A 16,367-nucleotide genomic window follows, 5' to 3' on the forward strand; every position below is an offset into this window, starting at 1 on the left:
AACCTAATTACATAATGATAAAAGTGATTTATTCAGACACTAATATTCACTGATATTCATGCTAATTGGGCTACAATACATTTTTAACGTTTCTTATATTTAGCAGTAGACAGCAAATGTTCCTATTCAAGTCCAGCTTAGTATCTTTACCAGTGACTGTTACAGGTTTCTCTTTGGCATCTTTTTTTTTTTAATTGAACATGAACAGGACCCTTATTAGCATTTTTTAATTGAGTGCAAGTCCATAGTTTCTATGCAAACCATTTCATAAACTTATTTATATACCACTTTAAATAAAAAGAATTTATTAAATTCTAATAACATCAGTCATGTAATATAACAACAGCATGGTTTTATTTTTAACCATATAAACATTATTAAATTGAAAATGTATGACAGGCACACTCAGACATAAGCAGCATGTCTTTATTGTGAGAACAATATCACTCAAGCAAAAGGCCATTTTTGCCTGAAAAACAAGAGTATAATACCTAGATATAGTCTTTTTCTATGAAAATGCCATAGAACAAAATGGGACAAATTCTGGGCTTTGACTACACTCTAAATAAATTTCACTTATGTAGCTTGGACATCAAAGTTAGAACAAAACCCTACCTGCCCATGATCGAAATGCTGCCACAATTCCCATTTTACTAGCTAAGAGCCGGGCTTCTCGGTCCTCTCTGTTATTAAAACAAGATTACAAAAAAATACGAAAGTTATACTTTTATATATGTACAAGTTTGCTATCCTTAAAAAGTTTCGTCAGTTATACCCCATATATAGCATTGTCCAAGTGACTGACCAACTGGATAATACGGTTTCAGTACTTCCAAATCAGATATGTTAGAAATGCATTAAATAGAAAACAGTCATGTGAGGCAGGTAACATATATGCATTTCACCTGATATTGATATTTAAAGATACTGCCAGCATTTTCACTATATATTTTCAGGTCCTCCATGGGAGAACCTGCATTCCTTGCCTCCATAAGCAGGTCTGGGGAGGGTTTGGAGGGCATAAGGGCTTGCTTTGTCTTCAGGTTTCTGGGTGCATGCAATGATGAGTTTCAAAAACAAGGATGGTCCTATTTTCATCTTAAGCAGGGCTGATCCACAGTTAGTGAAATATGTGTGGGAGTGCATGTGCTCAGAGAACCTCAAATTCATCTCCCAATCAGAGCAACGTGATGCCCTTGGGTTCCTGAACAACTAGTGGCATAGTGATGTATATGCTCCAAGATGGTACACAGGGCTTCTGCTTGAAGGTCTCTCCAGCTCTTGCTTCCCATCAAAACTTGCCTGCAACTTTGCCCTCTGAGATGGAGGGTGCCAACTGGTTGAGCCTGGGGATGAACCCACCAAGGGCATCCTGGAGACCTATCTCACTAAAGGAGATTGCTCTCTGACGTAGTCTCCTACATCTACTTCCGTCAAGCCCAAAGGAAAGGTTAGTGTTGATGGCCTCACAACCAAAATGGCTAAGACATCAGCACAAGCAACTGAAGACTTCTCAGAAAAGACTTTTTTTCTTCTTTAGTTTCTCTAGTCTCACCTGCTCAGGGAAAGATTTCTGCAGCTTGCCACCCTTCTGAAAATCCCCTCTATCTCAATGGCTATCTGAATAGGTTGTAGTGCCAGCTGCCCCATCAGCTTTCAGGAAGCTGCTTGTGTGGGTGGTAGGGCAGGAAAAGTGGCAGGCACTGTTGACAAGGCTTTCATGGGAGTGAAGGTTGAAAACAAGGAGATACTATTTCTTAGGAGGTATGCAGCGTTTCAAAACGCCCAATACATATGTCCAAGGGGGCACCCCCTCAATCCATTAACAAAGATTACAGGTGTGTTACTTCCTTCTGTTACTTAGGTCATTTGTTGCCTAGAGAAAGTAGGACAACGAAACACAGAGGGGATTCCTCAAAAGGCTACACAGATGTTAGTGCCCCATCAGGCTATTATTTTCATCCAGGGCATGTTTACTCTGGGAAGACTGAAAAACACAAGAAAAAATTGGAAAGGCACAGAAAGATGGGGGGGGGGGAGAGAAATCCAAATAGGAAAACCCTGAAAACAGAGACAGAAACGGGGGGGGGGGGAATAGAAAGAAGGGGGAGGAAGTAAAGACAGATTGAAGAGAGAAGACATTGAACAGAGGACCAAAGGAAGAAAAAAAACTTATACAGAAAGGTAGGAGACATACGCATTTTCTACAATATGACCAATTTAAAAAGTAAATCATTTTAGGAGCTGGTTAGATGCGACAATGTTTTGATGAAGGCCCTTCTACCCTCAAATTTAAACTTATCAGTGGTTCTCACACATTTAGCACCGGGACCCACTTTTTGTCTGTCAGAATCTGTCAGGACCCAGCGGAAGTGATGTCATGACCAGAAGTGACATCATCAAGGAGGAAAATTTTTAACACTCCTAGGCTACAATCTTTCCCACACTTACCCAGGAGTAAGTCCCATTTACTAGCATTGTTAAAATAAAATATACAGTAGCTTGTTAAAAGTACAGGTCTGTAACATTTCCCCAAATGCAGTCACATACCATGTGTCACATACCATCAAATCTAATATATTAAAAATAAAATATTGAAACGAATGGGGATCCACCTGAAATTGGCTTGTGATCCACCTAGTGGGTCCCGACCCACAGTTTGAGAAACACTGTGTTAGATAATGAAAGAAAATACAGGTTTGTCCTCTTTATCTACAGATTTAGTAGCAATGGATTTACGTCACCGTGGGCTCCAACCCTACGGTGGAGGTCCAGACCTGAAGTCCCAGACATGTTCTCTGGTCGAATCCTGGAGGCTTTCTGAGGTCTGCAGAGGCCACGTGCAGACTGCCGGCCTCAGCACAGCTTTGGATGTGACCAGAGAACATCTCTGGTTGTGTCCAGAGGTAATATTGGACCGACCCATGGATTCACATCCACAGGGGATCCAGGAATGGATCTCCCACCAATATCAAGGTTCAACTGTATGGATGTCAATACAGAACATTGTGAAAGCATTGGTCTGCCACAGAAAATGTTAATCTCACAAAGTCCCCTAAGACATTACTATTAGCAATTGTACTTACTTCAGTTGTCCTTCTGCAGTGTCTGGATTGTGTCTGTAGTGAAAATCTGTGTAGGGAGCTAAAATCCTCTACAAAAAAAAAAAAAAAAAAGATGAGGGTCATTTCAAGGGCCACCACTGTCTATTATTCTTAGTTATTTGATGCTTATTTTTTCATGCAGGACCAGGATTAAACCATGGTTCTAGACATCATTCCCTAGACTTGGGCTCTGACACGTACCTCCCCTCCATAAGTAATAGGAGGAAAGGTTTTACTTTCAGTCAAGCTAGTATTTGCTGTGATACGAGGGTCGCCCAGAAAGTAATGCACCACATTTTTTTTCTCAGCCTACAGTAATGGTACGAATGCGAAACTTTAGATATACATTATTTGAATTTTCAGGAGTGCGCACACAAATTTTTGGTTTCTTCAGACAGATAGCGTAGCTGCAGCAGTGTTTTGAAATGGCGTCTGTAAGTGATGTATGTTACAAGCAGCGTGTCGTCATTGAATTTCTCACTGCGGAGAAAGAAATTGCTGGGAACATTCACAAAAATTTGTGTACAGTTTATGGAGACTCTGCAGTCGACAGCAGTACGGTTAGTCACTGGGCACAGAGGGTGAGGCCATTAGAAGGCGGTTCGGCAGAGATTTGCAGCGTTCGGGGCGGCCATCCACGGCTGTCACACCTGACAAGACGCAGCTTGCTGATGTGCTCATTCGCGAGGACCGACGCATAACGACTAGGCAGTTGGTGCTGAAGCTGTCAATCAGCAAAGGAAGTGTGGATACAATCATCCGTGCTCTTGATTATTCAAAAGTGTGTGCACAATGGGTTCCGCGCTGTCTTACGGTGGACCACAAATCTCTCAGAAAAAACATTTCTTCTGAGTTGCTGAAACGTTTTGAAGATGAGGGGGAAGCATTCTTGTCCAGGATTGTGACAGGTGATGAAACCTGGGTTCACCATTTTGAGCCCGAAACAAAACGACAGTTGATGGAATGGCGTCATCCTCAATCTCCACAGAAGAAAAAATTCAAAGCAACTGCTTCCGCCAGTAAGGTCATGATCACTGTGTTTTGGGACTGTGAGGGCGTCATACTCATTGATGTGATGCCAAGAGGCAGCACCATTAATTCTGAAGCTTATGTGAAGACATTAACCAAACTCAAGAAGCGCTTCCAGCGACTTCTGCGCCATAACAACCCAGGTGAATGTTTGATTCAACATGATAACGCTCGGCCTCACACAAGTTTGAGGACTTAGGAACACATCACTAAACAGGGTTGGACTGTGTTACCCCGTCCACCCTACAGCCCTGACCTAGCTCCCTCAGACTTCCACTTGTTTGGGCCATTAAAGGATGCCATTCGCGGAAGACATTTTGAGGTTGACGAAGAGGTGATTCGCACAGTGCAGAAATGGCTTTGTGACCAGAACAAGGAGTGGTACCGACAGGGCATACATGCCCTTGTGTCTCGCTGGAGGAAGGCCATAGAACTGGACGGAGATTACGTGGAAAAATAGGGAGTGTAGAAGAAACATTCTTTCTTGTGTGTAAGTTTCATTGTGTTCAATAAATAATTGTTGAAGAAAAAAAATGTGGTGCATTACTTTCTGGGCGACCCTCGTACCTATACTCTGCAAATTCTGGTTTGTTCTAACCTGGGTTTGAAAACAAGACAAGGATATGAAACTGGGATTCAATCCTTGTAAGTTTAATGCAATTAATTATGTATAACTTCCTCCTGTGCTCCACCTTAAGAGGGTCAAACTGCAGACTTTAGGGCTCCTAAAACATACCCAGCTTCCTGCCTTCCCCTTTACTGTGCTTAATATCAAGCCTGACCAAGAGTTCTAGGGAAACCAAAAGCTTGCTGCTCACAGCTGTGGGTTGTGTCTGGCTGGTCTTAATGAAAGTATTTTATTTATTTATATACCGCCTTTCTTTGGTCGTCATATTTCTCCTCAGACTTTAATCCAAGGCGGTTTACATAGTCAGGCTGTTCTAAACCCCTGTAGGGATTTTTTACAATTGAATAGTTCTAGTCTTTCATAGAACTCCTCCTTCCAGCTGGATTCCTTCCCGGTCTGGCCTCTCTCTGGCCCTTCGCCTCCCACGCTCCACTTGAGGGCAACTCCTCTCTGCCACCTAGGGTCAGCTCATCAGTATATCAGCATGTCATCAGTTCTTGGGTACTTCCGGTTGTTTCGAACTGGCAGCCTCAGATCTTCAAGCATACAAGGCGCAGCTCTACCAACTGAGCCAGACCTCCTGCCTTTTTTATCAGACAGTGGCTTTGGGATTTATTAGTCAAACATTTTGAACAGAAAGAAAATAAAGATCAAATAAAGATTCACATGATGATTCTTATACATGAGCCCCGACTCGTCCATAAGGATCTTTTCTCAAGTTGCCTTGAAATCACAAGGGACATCTGTAAAGCCACATCACTGCTAACTTTCCCAGAATAGGCAAAAACCTATCTGCTTCAGTTGGCATTTGAAAGTGGACTGCTCAGTCTCTTCTTTATTTATGGTTTAGTCCAACAATTCATACTATTCATTGTTCTTTAGTTTTGAAATTAACATGAGAAGTGGTATATCAATGTTTCAAAACAGAAATTAAACTAAAATCTTCTCCTATTAGAAGCTGCAGTATTTCATTATAATCTACTTTGCAACCTGACTTGCAAATTTATTCAAATAGACAAGCAGAGGGTTCATAGTCATACAGACAAATGCAGTGTTGGTAAATAAGGAACATGCTGTTTTCAAATGACAAGCAAAAGGGTTTCGGAATTCTCCTGTTCCCCCCCCCCCCATTTTTATCATTTCTAACACACTGCTCAATATAGAAAGCATTTTTCTAAAACACTCTAACTTGTAAACTCCTCCACAAAGTATTAAAAGCTAATTCAGCTAAAAGCACAAAGTTCTACATGACAGTACTTTGAATGGACAATAATCTCTCCACAGTTGAAAACAAGTAAGTTACAGGAAGACAGAAGGAAAGCAGATTCCTACCTCTAATTCTACATCTGCTCGCACATACTGCCGAGTCTTTGGGTGATTGAGAAGATGCAAGACAGTTGTTATAAGAGCTTCATTTATGCGACTTAATTGACAATCAATCACGTTTTTCAAAATGGTACTTAGGCCACCCCGAAGAGCAACTACTTCTGGATTCTGAATTGCTGAAAGGAAAGAATGATACCGTTTAATATTAAATGACATCATCCACATTTACAGAAAGACAGTTTGGACCACAACTCTTCAAATGAATGCTACAATTCAGTATTAAATGCTGGAAAAGCTTAAATTCACTAAATTAGATGCTATGGAACTACAGAATTAACATATAAATTACCTTAATGATATTGTCAGCATGATCAAGTCAACTCACTCACAGTGCGAATCCACCCTCATTTTCAACCTGTTGTATCATAACTGACGTTTAAAACTATGTAGATTTCAAGTTTGATTCAAAAGAGGCCTAATCCTAACCCAGATATATGCCAGCATATCTTCACATGTACTGATGCAATAAAAGTCCAGCCAGTGCAGAAGCCAGTCCACCAGCGGACACACCACAGATGCCAGCACAACATCGGAAGAACACGGTGTCGACGTAGCTCGAATGTCACTCAGTTGCCAGTGCAACTCTGCCAATGGAGAGGCTGACACAGGGATAAGATTGGGGTACAACGTGAGAGGGATGTGGTGGAGTCAATGTATACCCTACCCCAAACCCTCTACAGGCAACAGACTCACCTCTGACACCAGAAGAACACTACACCAACAACAGAGATGGCATAGGTAAGAGTGACCCAATAAAGAACAATAGGGAAGGGGGAAAAAGCAGAAAATTGAACCTCTTGCCACCCCCTGCACAGCCCACTTTCCTATGACAGAGCATAGGATATAGCCAATCACAGCCCTCCAATGCCAGTACTAAAGCCCTTGATGGGGAGACCACAAATCAGATAAGGAAATGCATGGCACAGAGCTATACCTCTCTGGACTCTCTCAAAGAGGAATGTAGGAGATGGGGACCATGGTGAAAGGGAGCACTTTGCATAATCTCTCATTCTTCAAACATACATGGCAAGATAGTTTGTTAATACTTGCCTCCTCTGAAATCTTACTGCAGGTATTCTGCCCCAAAAGGTGTCAACAGTGTGGACAATTAAAGCCAGTTCTGATTCAATCAAGAATAGGTGCATAAGAACATAAGAACAGCCCCACTGGATCAGGCCATAGGCCCATCTAGTCCAGCTTCCTGTATCTCACAGCGGCCCACCAAATGCCCCAGGGAGCACAACAGATAACAAGAGACCTCATCCTGGTGCCCTCCCTTGCATCTGGCATTCTGACATAACCCATTTCTAAAATCAGGAGGTTGCGCATACACATCATGGCTTGTACCCCATAATGGATTTTTCCTCCAGAAACTTGTCCAATCCCCTTTTAAAGGTGTCTAGGCTAGACGCCAGCACCACATCCTGTGGCAAGGAGTTCCACAGATCGACCACACGCTGAGTAAAGAAATATTTTCTTTTGTCTGTCCTAACCCGCCCAACACTCAATTTTAGTGAATGTCCCCTGGTTCTGGTATTATGTGAGAGTGTAAAGAGTATCTCCCTATCCACTCTGTCCATCCCCTGCATAATTTTGTATGTCTCAATCATGTCCCCCCTCAGGCGTCTCTTTTCTAGGCTGAAGAGGCCCAAACGCCGTAGCCTTTCCTCATAAGGAAGGTGCCCCAGACCCGAAATCATCTTAGTCACTCTCTTTTGCACCTTTTCCATTTCCACTATGTCTTTTTTGAGATGCGGCGACCAGAACTGGACACAATACTCCAGGTGTGGCCTTACCATCAATTTGTACAACGGCATTATAATACTAGCCGTTTTGTTCTCAATACCCTTCCTAATGATCCCAAGCATAGAATTGGCCTTCTTCACTGCTGCCGCACATTGGGTCGACACTTTCATCGACCTGTCCACCACCACCCCAAGATCTCTCTCCTGATCTGTCACAGACAGCTCAGAACCCATCAGCCTATATCTAAAGTTTTGATTTTTTGCCCCAATGTGCATGACTTTACACTTACTGACATTGAAGCGCATCTGCCATTTTGCTGCCCATTCTGCCAGTCTGAAGAGATCCTTCTGGAGCTCCTCACAATCACTTCTGGTCTTCACCACTCGGAAAAGTTTGGTGTCGTCTGCAAACTTAGCCACTTCACTGCTCAACCCTGTCTCCAGGTCATTTATGAAGAGGTTGAAAAGCACCAGTCCCAGGACAGATCCTTGGGGCACACCGCTTTTCACCTCTCTCCATTGTGAAAATTGCCCATTGACACCCACTCTCTGCTTCCTGGCCTCCAACCAGTTCTCAATCCATGAGAGGACCTGTCCTCTAATTCCCTGACTGTGGAGTTTTTTCAGTAGCCTTTGGTGAGGGACCGTGTCAAACGCCTTCTGAAAGTCCAGATATATAATGTCCACGGGTTCTCCCACATCCACAAGCCTGATGACCTTTTCAAAGAATTCTATAAAGTTAGTGAGGCAAGACTTACCCTTACAGAAGCCATGCTGACTCTCCCTCAGCAAGGCCTGTTTGTCTATGTGTTTTGAGATCCTATCTTTGATGAGGCATTCCACCATCTTACCCGGTATAGATGTTAGGCTGACCGGCCTATAGTTTCCCGGGTCCCCCCTCTTTCCCTTTTTAAAAATAGGCGTGACATTTGCTATCCTCCAATACTCTGGCACTGTGGCCGTTTTGAGGGACAAGTTGCATATTTTAGTCAAGAGATCTGCAACTTCATTCTTCAATTCCTTAATAACTCTTGAGTGGATGCCATCAGGGCCCGGTGACTTATTGATCTGTAATTTATCAATGAGGTCTGAAACATCTTCTCTTTTAACCTCTATCTGACTTAACTTCTCGGTCAGGAGGGGCCGTTCGGGCAGCGATATCTGCCTGAGGTCTTCTGCCGTGAAGACAGATGCAAAGAACTCATTTAATTTCTCTGCCATCTCTAAGTCTCCTTTTATCTCCCCTTTCCCTCCCTCACCATCCAACCGCTTCTCTGGCGGGTTTCCTGCTTCTAACATATTTGAAGAAGCTTTTATTATTCCCCTTAATGTTTCTGGCCATGCGTTCCTCATAGTCTCGCTTGGCCTCCTGTATCACCTTCTTACATTTCTTTTGCCACAGTTTATGTTCCTTTTTATTCTCCTCATTAGGGCAAGACTTCCATTTATGGAAGGAAGCTTCCTTGCCCTTCACAGCCTCTCTAACTTGGCTGGTTAGCCATGCGGGCACTCTCCTGGATTTAGTGGAACCCTTCGTTCTTTGCGGTATACACCTCTGCTGGGCCTCTATTACTGTTGTTTTAAGCAGCCTCCATGCACTCTGGAGAGATTGGACTCTTTTTACCCTCCCTTTCAACCTCCTTCTAACCAGCCTCCTCATTTGAGGGAAGTCTGCCCGTTGGAAGTCAAGGGTTTTTGTTAGAGATTTGCCTGGTATTCTTCCCCCAACATGCAAGTCAAAACGGATCGCAGCATGATCACTGTTCCCCAATGGCTCAGTAACGTTTACATCTCTAACCAGGTCCTGCGTACCGCACAATATTAAATCCAGAGTCACCTGTCCTCTGGTGGGCTCCGTGACTAGCTGCTCTAAGCCACAGTCATTTAGCACGTCAAGAAATCCGGTTTCCTTATCATGACCAGAACACAAATTGACCCAGTCAATATGAGGATAATTGAAGTCCCCCATGATTACAACCCTGTCCCTCCTTGTCACCTCCCTGATCTGTTTCCTCATTTCAAGGTCCTCATCCGATTTCTGGTCTGGAGGACAATAGCATGCCCCCAGTATTACATCGCTGCACAAGCCTGGTAATTTAACCCACAGAGATTCTACGGTGGAGTCGGACCCACCTTCAATCTCTACTTTGCTGGATTCTATCCCTTCCTTAACATAAACGGCCACCCCACCTCCAACACGCCCCTGCCTGTCCCTCCTGTAGTGTTTATAGCCCGGGATTGCGGTATCCCACTGATTCTCCGCATTCCACTAGGTTTCCGTTATGCCCACTATGTCAATGTTTTCCCTTGTCACCAGACATTCCAGTTCTCCCACCTTTGCTTTTAGACTTTGGGCATTCGCATAAATGCATTTGTACACAGAATGCCCCAGGATGGGCTGCTTATTCACTCCTTTGTTCCCACATCCTCTCATTGTGCCAAACCGTCTATCACATCCCATCACGCTACCTTGGTGCACCAACTGAAGCTGGGGAAAGGCCTTTCAGATCATAGACAACACTTGGACATTTATGTGTGCAATGAGGCTCAGGAGTACTTTTAAGATTGCAAACCTGGTCTGTAATGCCCTCCAGAACAGACACTGTTCTGAATTAGCTACTTGCTTGTCCAAGAAGGTCTGATTTAATTTCAGCTGGTATGCACACATCCAGCCCTTTACCGAATCAAAACGCTTAAAATGCTAACACCTTGAAACATCAGTCTTATGGCTCAGTCTTAGCCAGATGACAGAATACCCGTCATATCCCAAGCCTATTCTGGCAACACCACAGTGGCTGTGCACTGATGCCAGCACAACAAGGACCAAACAATGCTTATGGTCTTAGCAGATATATGTATTCCAAATTCTCATAGTCTTCTTCCATTCCACAGAACACCTGTGATTTTCTAACAAGACATTAATTAACATGACTAACAAGACATGCAATAATCCTTTAGCATTAGATAATTCAGTAAATTTCAAACAAATTCTTAGACTGTCATGAGTTAACACACAGGGACAAGAAAATGTAATAATGACTAACTTTATCTGGAAACAACCCCCTGCAGCAAGCTAAATACTCTTCAAGATTTTTACCTAGTTCACAGATGATAGCAATACATGCGCGAACCATTCTGTCCCTCTCTTGAAGGCCATCATTTCCAACAGCTATCAAGGAATTGGTAACTGAACTAGGAAACAGCGAAGCATTCACAGTGATCATCTGCCAAGAAATAAAAAGGGGTGAGTTTATCCAGAAATGTGTAAACTGCCTATAGAATAGGGTTATAAAACAGCACTAATGGCTCTCGTTTCCAGAAGGGTAGCAGCATCATTTGGAGCAGCAAAAAACAAAGGTGGAAGAAGGATCACGGAACCTTTGAGAATGCCCTCCACAGACAGGGGCGAAACATCAGGTGAAAGGTACTCCGGTGGACCATGGCCTTCAAGCCCGCACATTTTCTATCGAATGATTTGACATTCCAGCCATGAAAACCTCAGTACGTATGTAAAGGTGGAAGAGATACAGTCAGTGACCATTAACATGTACCAGTTACAATGCAGGAATAAGTCTTCCATAACCAGAAAGGTGGCTTCTATCACTGCTTTTGTGAACTTCGCTGTACTGATCTTTTCAGTACTTCATAGTAGCATACAGTGATAGTATAACAGCACAAAAAGGATCACTGACTGTACTTCCTTCACATAGCTTTCCGATTCCACCTTGTACAACAGTTGGTATACACCTGCCAACTGAGGACAGCACTTTAAGTATCCAATTAAGTGGATTATAGTTCAGGAAACTGTATGCTAAAATCAATTTGTTAGTCTTTAAGGTGCTACAAGACTATTTTCCCTTCTGTACTACCCTAAGTGAAAATCTGGCAGGAAATCGTTGCTTTTACAATTCTCCCTCTGTATACCTAACCTAATGTGTATGATCCAATTCAAATCTTTTTCTATAAAAGGTACTAAAGACAAGAGGGAAAGGAGGCAGAAGTTTGTTTTATTTACAGTTCACTTTACAATAACTTGAGAAAGTAATGCTTTGTAAATAGTGATCTGCTACCCACAGAACAGGAAGTTCCTTCAAACCTCACTTCAAAGAAAAACCCACACCCATCCCCTACCTAAAATGAAACAAACTTTCAATTAATTTATTCTTTTTATCTGATATTAAACTAAAGCAGTGGTCCCTAAGCTTCTTAGCATCGCGATACACTTTTTAAAACGACACTCTATCAACTAAGTTTATGAGACTAAAAAAGTTCCACTTTACAAGCCACTCAAGCTCCTGTTTTTATCTTTTTGCTATAGTGTGTGGGGGGGGGGGACTGCCTTCTGGAGCATTTGTTGAGCTCCAAGTTCATTGGATCAGGACCATTCTGATAGCCTTATGTTCCCCTTAACCTGGTCTTCCATAAGAGCTTCCATAAGAGCTGAGACATGTTAACCTACTTGCGTGTAATTATGCACAGACAGCTCAGTTTTACATTCCATAGGGTTCAATACACTTTTACTTATCAGCTTGAAGAGGGTGGATTGGTGGCATTGCATTCCTCTTGGCCTGCCTTCAAACTGAGGGAGTCTTGCCTACTTGCAAATAAACATGAATGTGCAGCTCAGTTTCACTTTCCATAGGGCTCAATACATTTTTGTTGTCATCTATTAGCTTGTCAATTTCAGCTTCATAATGCACCACAATCAAGCTGGGACCCACCACAGTTTGAAACACTGCACTAGAGAGACAGAATAGGTACAGCAACGTCTTTCACAAAAACAGTCATGTGTTCTTGAATTTGTGAAATGGCTGGAAGGAAAGTACAAAGAAATGATCTTTTATAGCAAGAACTTATTTACTTCCATAATTTTACTGAAAAATTACAGATGTTACAGATCATCTACAACTTTATGTTAGAAAATGGCAGAAACCAAATTCCATAATTGCCTCTGTCACATCGTTCCTTTCACCTCATCCTAACACCCAGGTATACATACTCCAAAGAGCAGCTTCTGGGGAATCTTAGCTAATTTCCTTAATGATTAACTGCTTTAGCACAACCTTTGCAATTGTACTTTCAAGGGGCAGCCAAGCAAGAAGAGGAGAGGGGCTACCCATGTTAGCACCCCCATATCGCTGGCACTCAGGACAGACCGTACGTCCCCTGCCATGCTACTGATACAACCACTTGCAATGTACTAACTAAACTTTACAACTTCTCAGAGTCATTTAACCCAACATGGAAATGAGGTATTTGTTGCTCGTATATGACTGTAGCAGCAGCAGTGGACAAGTTCGTAATGGATTTTTCAATGCAAAACTGTAGTGTGCAGTTTAAACAGTTAACGTACCTTTCTGACTAAACGAAGTGCCTGTGTCCTTTCTACTTCATTACTTTGTTGTATATCAATGCACCTATAATTTTTAAAAAATCAAGAACATAGTTTAGACTAATACATCTTTTGCAATTAGAATTCAGATGATAAAATGAAATCTCAGGTTTATCGTACAGAAATCCTGGTCACCTAAAGTGCAACAGTGTATCAATATGTATTATTTAAACACAGCAATGTTAAATCGTCTGCCAGATACAGGCATACCTTGACTTTCATCCACTTAACTTCTCTTTGCTCTTTCAACCGCTTTCAATCATAACCACATTTCAAATTTTACCCCATGCTTTCCTCTTTCATCCAACCTTCAATGATATTCATCAATATTCTTTTGTTGATTTTTTTATTTAGGTTCCACACACATTTGTACGTGTTATTTAGTTATTTACATTTTTCACTGGCCAAAATAAATTGGTAAGCTAAATAAGGCTATGCTTTGACATCCATCAATTTTTGACTTTCATCCATGCTCTGGTCCCTGATCAGGTGAAAGTGCAAGGTATTACTATATATTCATTTCATAGTAGAGAAATGCACATTATTGAGATGACCAAGGCAGAATGAAAAGCTGTTTTCCCCTTTCCAAAAAGCCTTTCCCCCTCATCCCAATAATCCTCAATTTTTCATTCAGATGCTATGATTGTCAGTTGAACACAGATGGAACCACATACTTGGCTGGCTGAGTGGGAACATTAACAACTGTAGCTACTCTCAAGACTGAAGTAAGAGAATGATTCATTCACAATACACATTTATAAAAACAAGAGGAAACCTCCTTTCTGCCATTAGGAAAAAGCTCTTAGTCTAAAAGAGCTAAGTTGGAAAATTAGTAGGTTTTCTCCAAGTTTGATATCTGTACTTATTACATAATTTTAAATAGATGTGACTAAGAATCAAAGAGAATAAGTGGCACTCCAGCCAAGGCAGCCAACCTACATCACAATTTTAAAACAGTTTGCTTACCCAACTATTTTTTTTTTTTTTTACTTACCTAACTTTTTTGTTGTTCAACTTTTTTGGAAGCATTTCTTAATCACAGACAGCCTCTTTATTATTGTTGTAAAGGCTACCTACAATTAAGAAATGCTTCCAAAAAATCATTCATTTACAACCCTAATGCATAATTTTTTTTTTAGTCAAAACAGTTAAAAATGCACATGAGTACAGCCATCCTACAGCAAAAGCGTAAAGCATGGGGGGTGTTCCTATTTGCACCTAAAAATAGTCAATTCTATTTAACATACAGAAACAGAGTTTTACAGCCAAATCTTTCCTCAAGCCACCACAACCCGGGCGTTCAATCAATATTTAGTTATCAATTTTGTTTCTGCGACAACAGTTTATATTAAGGAGGCACACATTAGCTGTTGCACACAAGGCTTGCATCATCAAGTGGTGGATCAACTGATAGGCAGGTCCAGATCTACTTAAAGGAAAGGTTCAAGAGATACACAAATGGCAATTCATTGCTCCAAACACGAAATATGAAGAATTCCAAAATGTAATGCAAGTTACCTGGCTATCAAGTAATCCACTTTTAATTTTAACACCTTCTGCAGAATACTAGAGTCTCGGATAAGATATCGAAGGGCTCGTAGCCCTGCTGCTCGCACCTCTTTCGCTTCATTCAGTAACGCTAACCGCAAGCTACAAGGCAAATGAGAATATCAGCTAAGTTTTATATACTGAAGTGCAGCCCTCCAACTGCAAACAACAGGCCACTTCCAACACCCCCCTCCCTTTCTACACAATTTGAGCAGGTTTGTGGTCAAATAAATGGCTCTGGTGACCTGATATTTACTTTGGTCTTTTAACACACAAGATGAGGAATAACTTCAACATCTTAGCAAAAAAACAAACCTTCCCCTTTTTCCTAATGTTTTCTTCTCCTTGGCAAAATGCTCAAAAAGTATTACTGTTGAAAGCAAGCTGGACTGCCTGCTATGTTGAATAGGGCAAAGAAAAAAGATTGGTTTCCTTTTTAAATAGTTACACAATTCCAAACTCAAAACTTTAAAACAGCCTAGTAGCAAATAACGTGGTTTACACTTCAACACTGACTAGAATCTCCTTCCAGTGCTAATTCCTAAAAAAACAACCAGCTGTTTAAATAACATTAAACAATACTTACAATCTCACAGTATTTGATGTCATCATTTGAACTTTGGTGCATGTGTCTGCAAGTACACGTGTGTGCCAACACTTCCTGTTTTGAAACTTCTTTAGTTAAAAAAAAACTCCAGTGCTAAAGAGCTTACACTACTCAGGCTCAGCTGAATGGTCCTGCTTGTAAAACAGAGGCCAATTGTTCACCACACTGAGGGCTGAAAGGTACTTCTTTCTGATCACATTGTTTGCGATGTTTGTACTTACCTCTGTAGCTATTTCAGGAAATTATCTATCTTCGGCCCTCTGGTTCATTGATTGCCAGGTTCATTCTTTTTATACAGCCAGCACACATTAACTGTTTGAGTTCGCTTTTGAAAAATTCAAAAGACAAACACCACTTCTGTCTAATCTTGGTGTTTAAAAAATGATTATATTAGCAAATAGAAGGCCCTCATTTACATTTCTGAACTCATTTGAAGTTTCTTATTAGAACTGACTACATCTCACATTCATAATGGCCATGGACAGATAAGTGCTTTCACTTTTAAGGAAGCATACTTGACAGATACAGTTGGACCTCGGTATCTGCAGGAGATCCAGTGGCGTCACTAGGATTCGTGTCACCCGGTTTGGGAGGCCTGTGCATCACCCCATGTAGTGGGCGGGGCAATGCCCCAGGTATCATCGCCCCGCCCCCACTGGTTTTTTGCCTGTGTTGTTAGAACACAGATATTTCAATGTGGTTTGTTTCATTGCATTCTGCATGAAATTACACATTGATTGATATATAACATGATGGTATTATTCCTCCAAATTCTGATTTTAGTGATTTTGAAAACTTGTAGAGTTGCGCGCACACACACACACACACCCCGTGTCAACTTACTAACACCTTATTGCAGCAGTTCTCAAACTTTTAGCACTGGAACCCACTTTTTAGAATGACAATCTGTCCAGGACCCATTGGAAGT

The 16,367-nt window shown here is 41.7% G+C and overlaps 1 protein-coding gene across 1 annotated transcript in view; it reads right to left on the reverse strand.

Annotated features, from left to right (window-relative positions):
* Positions 1–16,367, reverse strand: part of RICTOR (RPTOR independent companion of MTOR complex 2) — an 89,817-nt gene that overhangs the window by 45,379 nt on the left and 28,071 nt on the right. Inside the window, exons 5-10 of the mRNA XM_066614356.1 lie at positions 14,803–14,934; positions 13,246–13,309; positions 10,990–11,116; positions 6,094–6,263; positions 3,087–3,154; positions 616–683 (exon numbers count right to left, since the gene is read on the reverse strand). Coding sequence (XP_066470453.1) covers positions 616–683; positions 3,087–3,154; positions 6,094–6,263; positions 10,990–11,116; positions 13,246–13,309; positions 14,803–14,934 — 629 coding nt within the window. The remainder of the gene's footprint in view (positions 1–615; positions 684–3,086; positions 3,155–6,093; positions 6,264–10,989; positions 11,117–13,245; positions 13,310–14,802; positions 14,935–16,367) is intronic.

Source organism: Tiliqua scincoides, chromosome 2 (genome assembly GCF_035046505.1).
Source record: "Tiliqua scincoides isolate rTilSci1 chromosome 2, rTilSci1.hap2, whole genome shotgun sequence".
NCBI lineage: Eukaryota > Metazoa > Chordata > Lepidosauria > Squamata > Scincidae > Tiliqua > Tiliqua scincoides.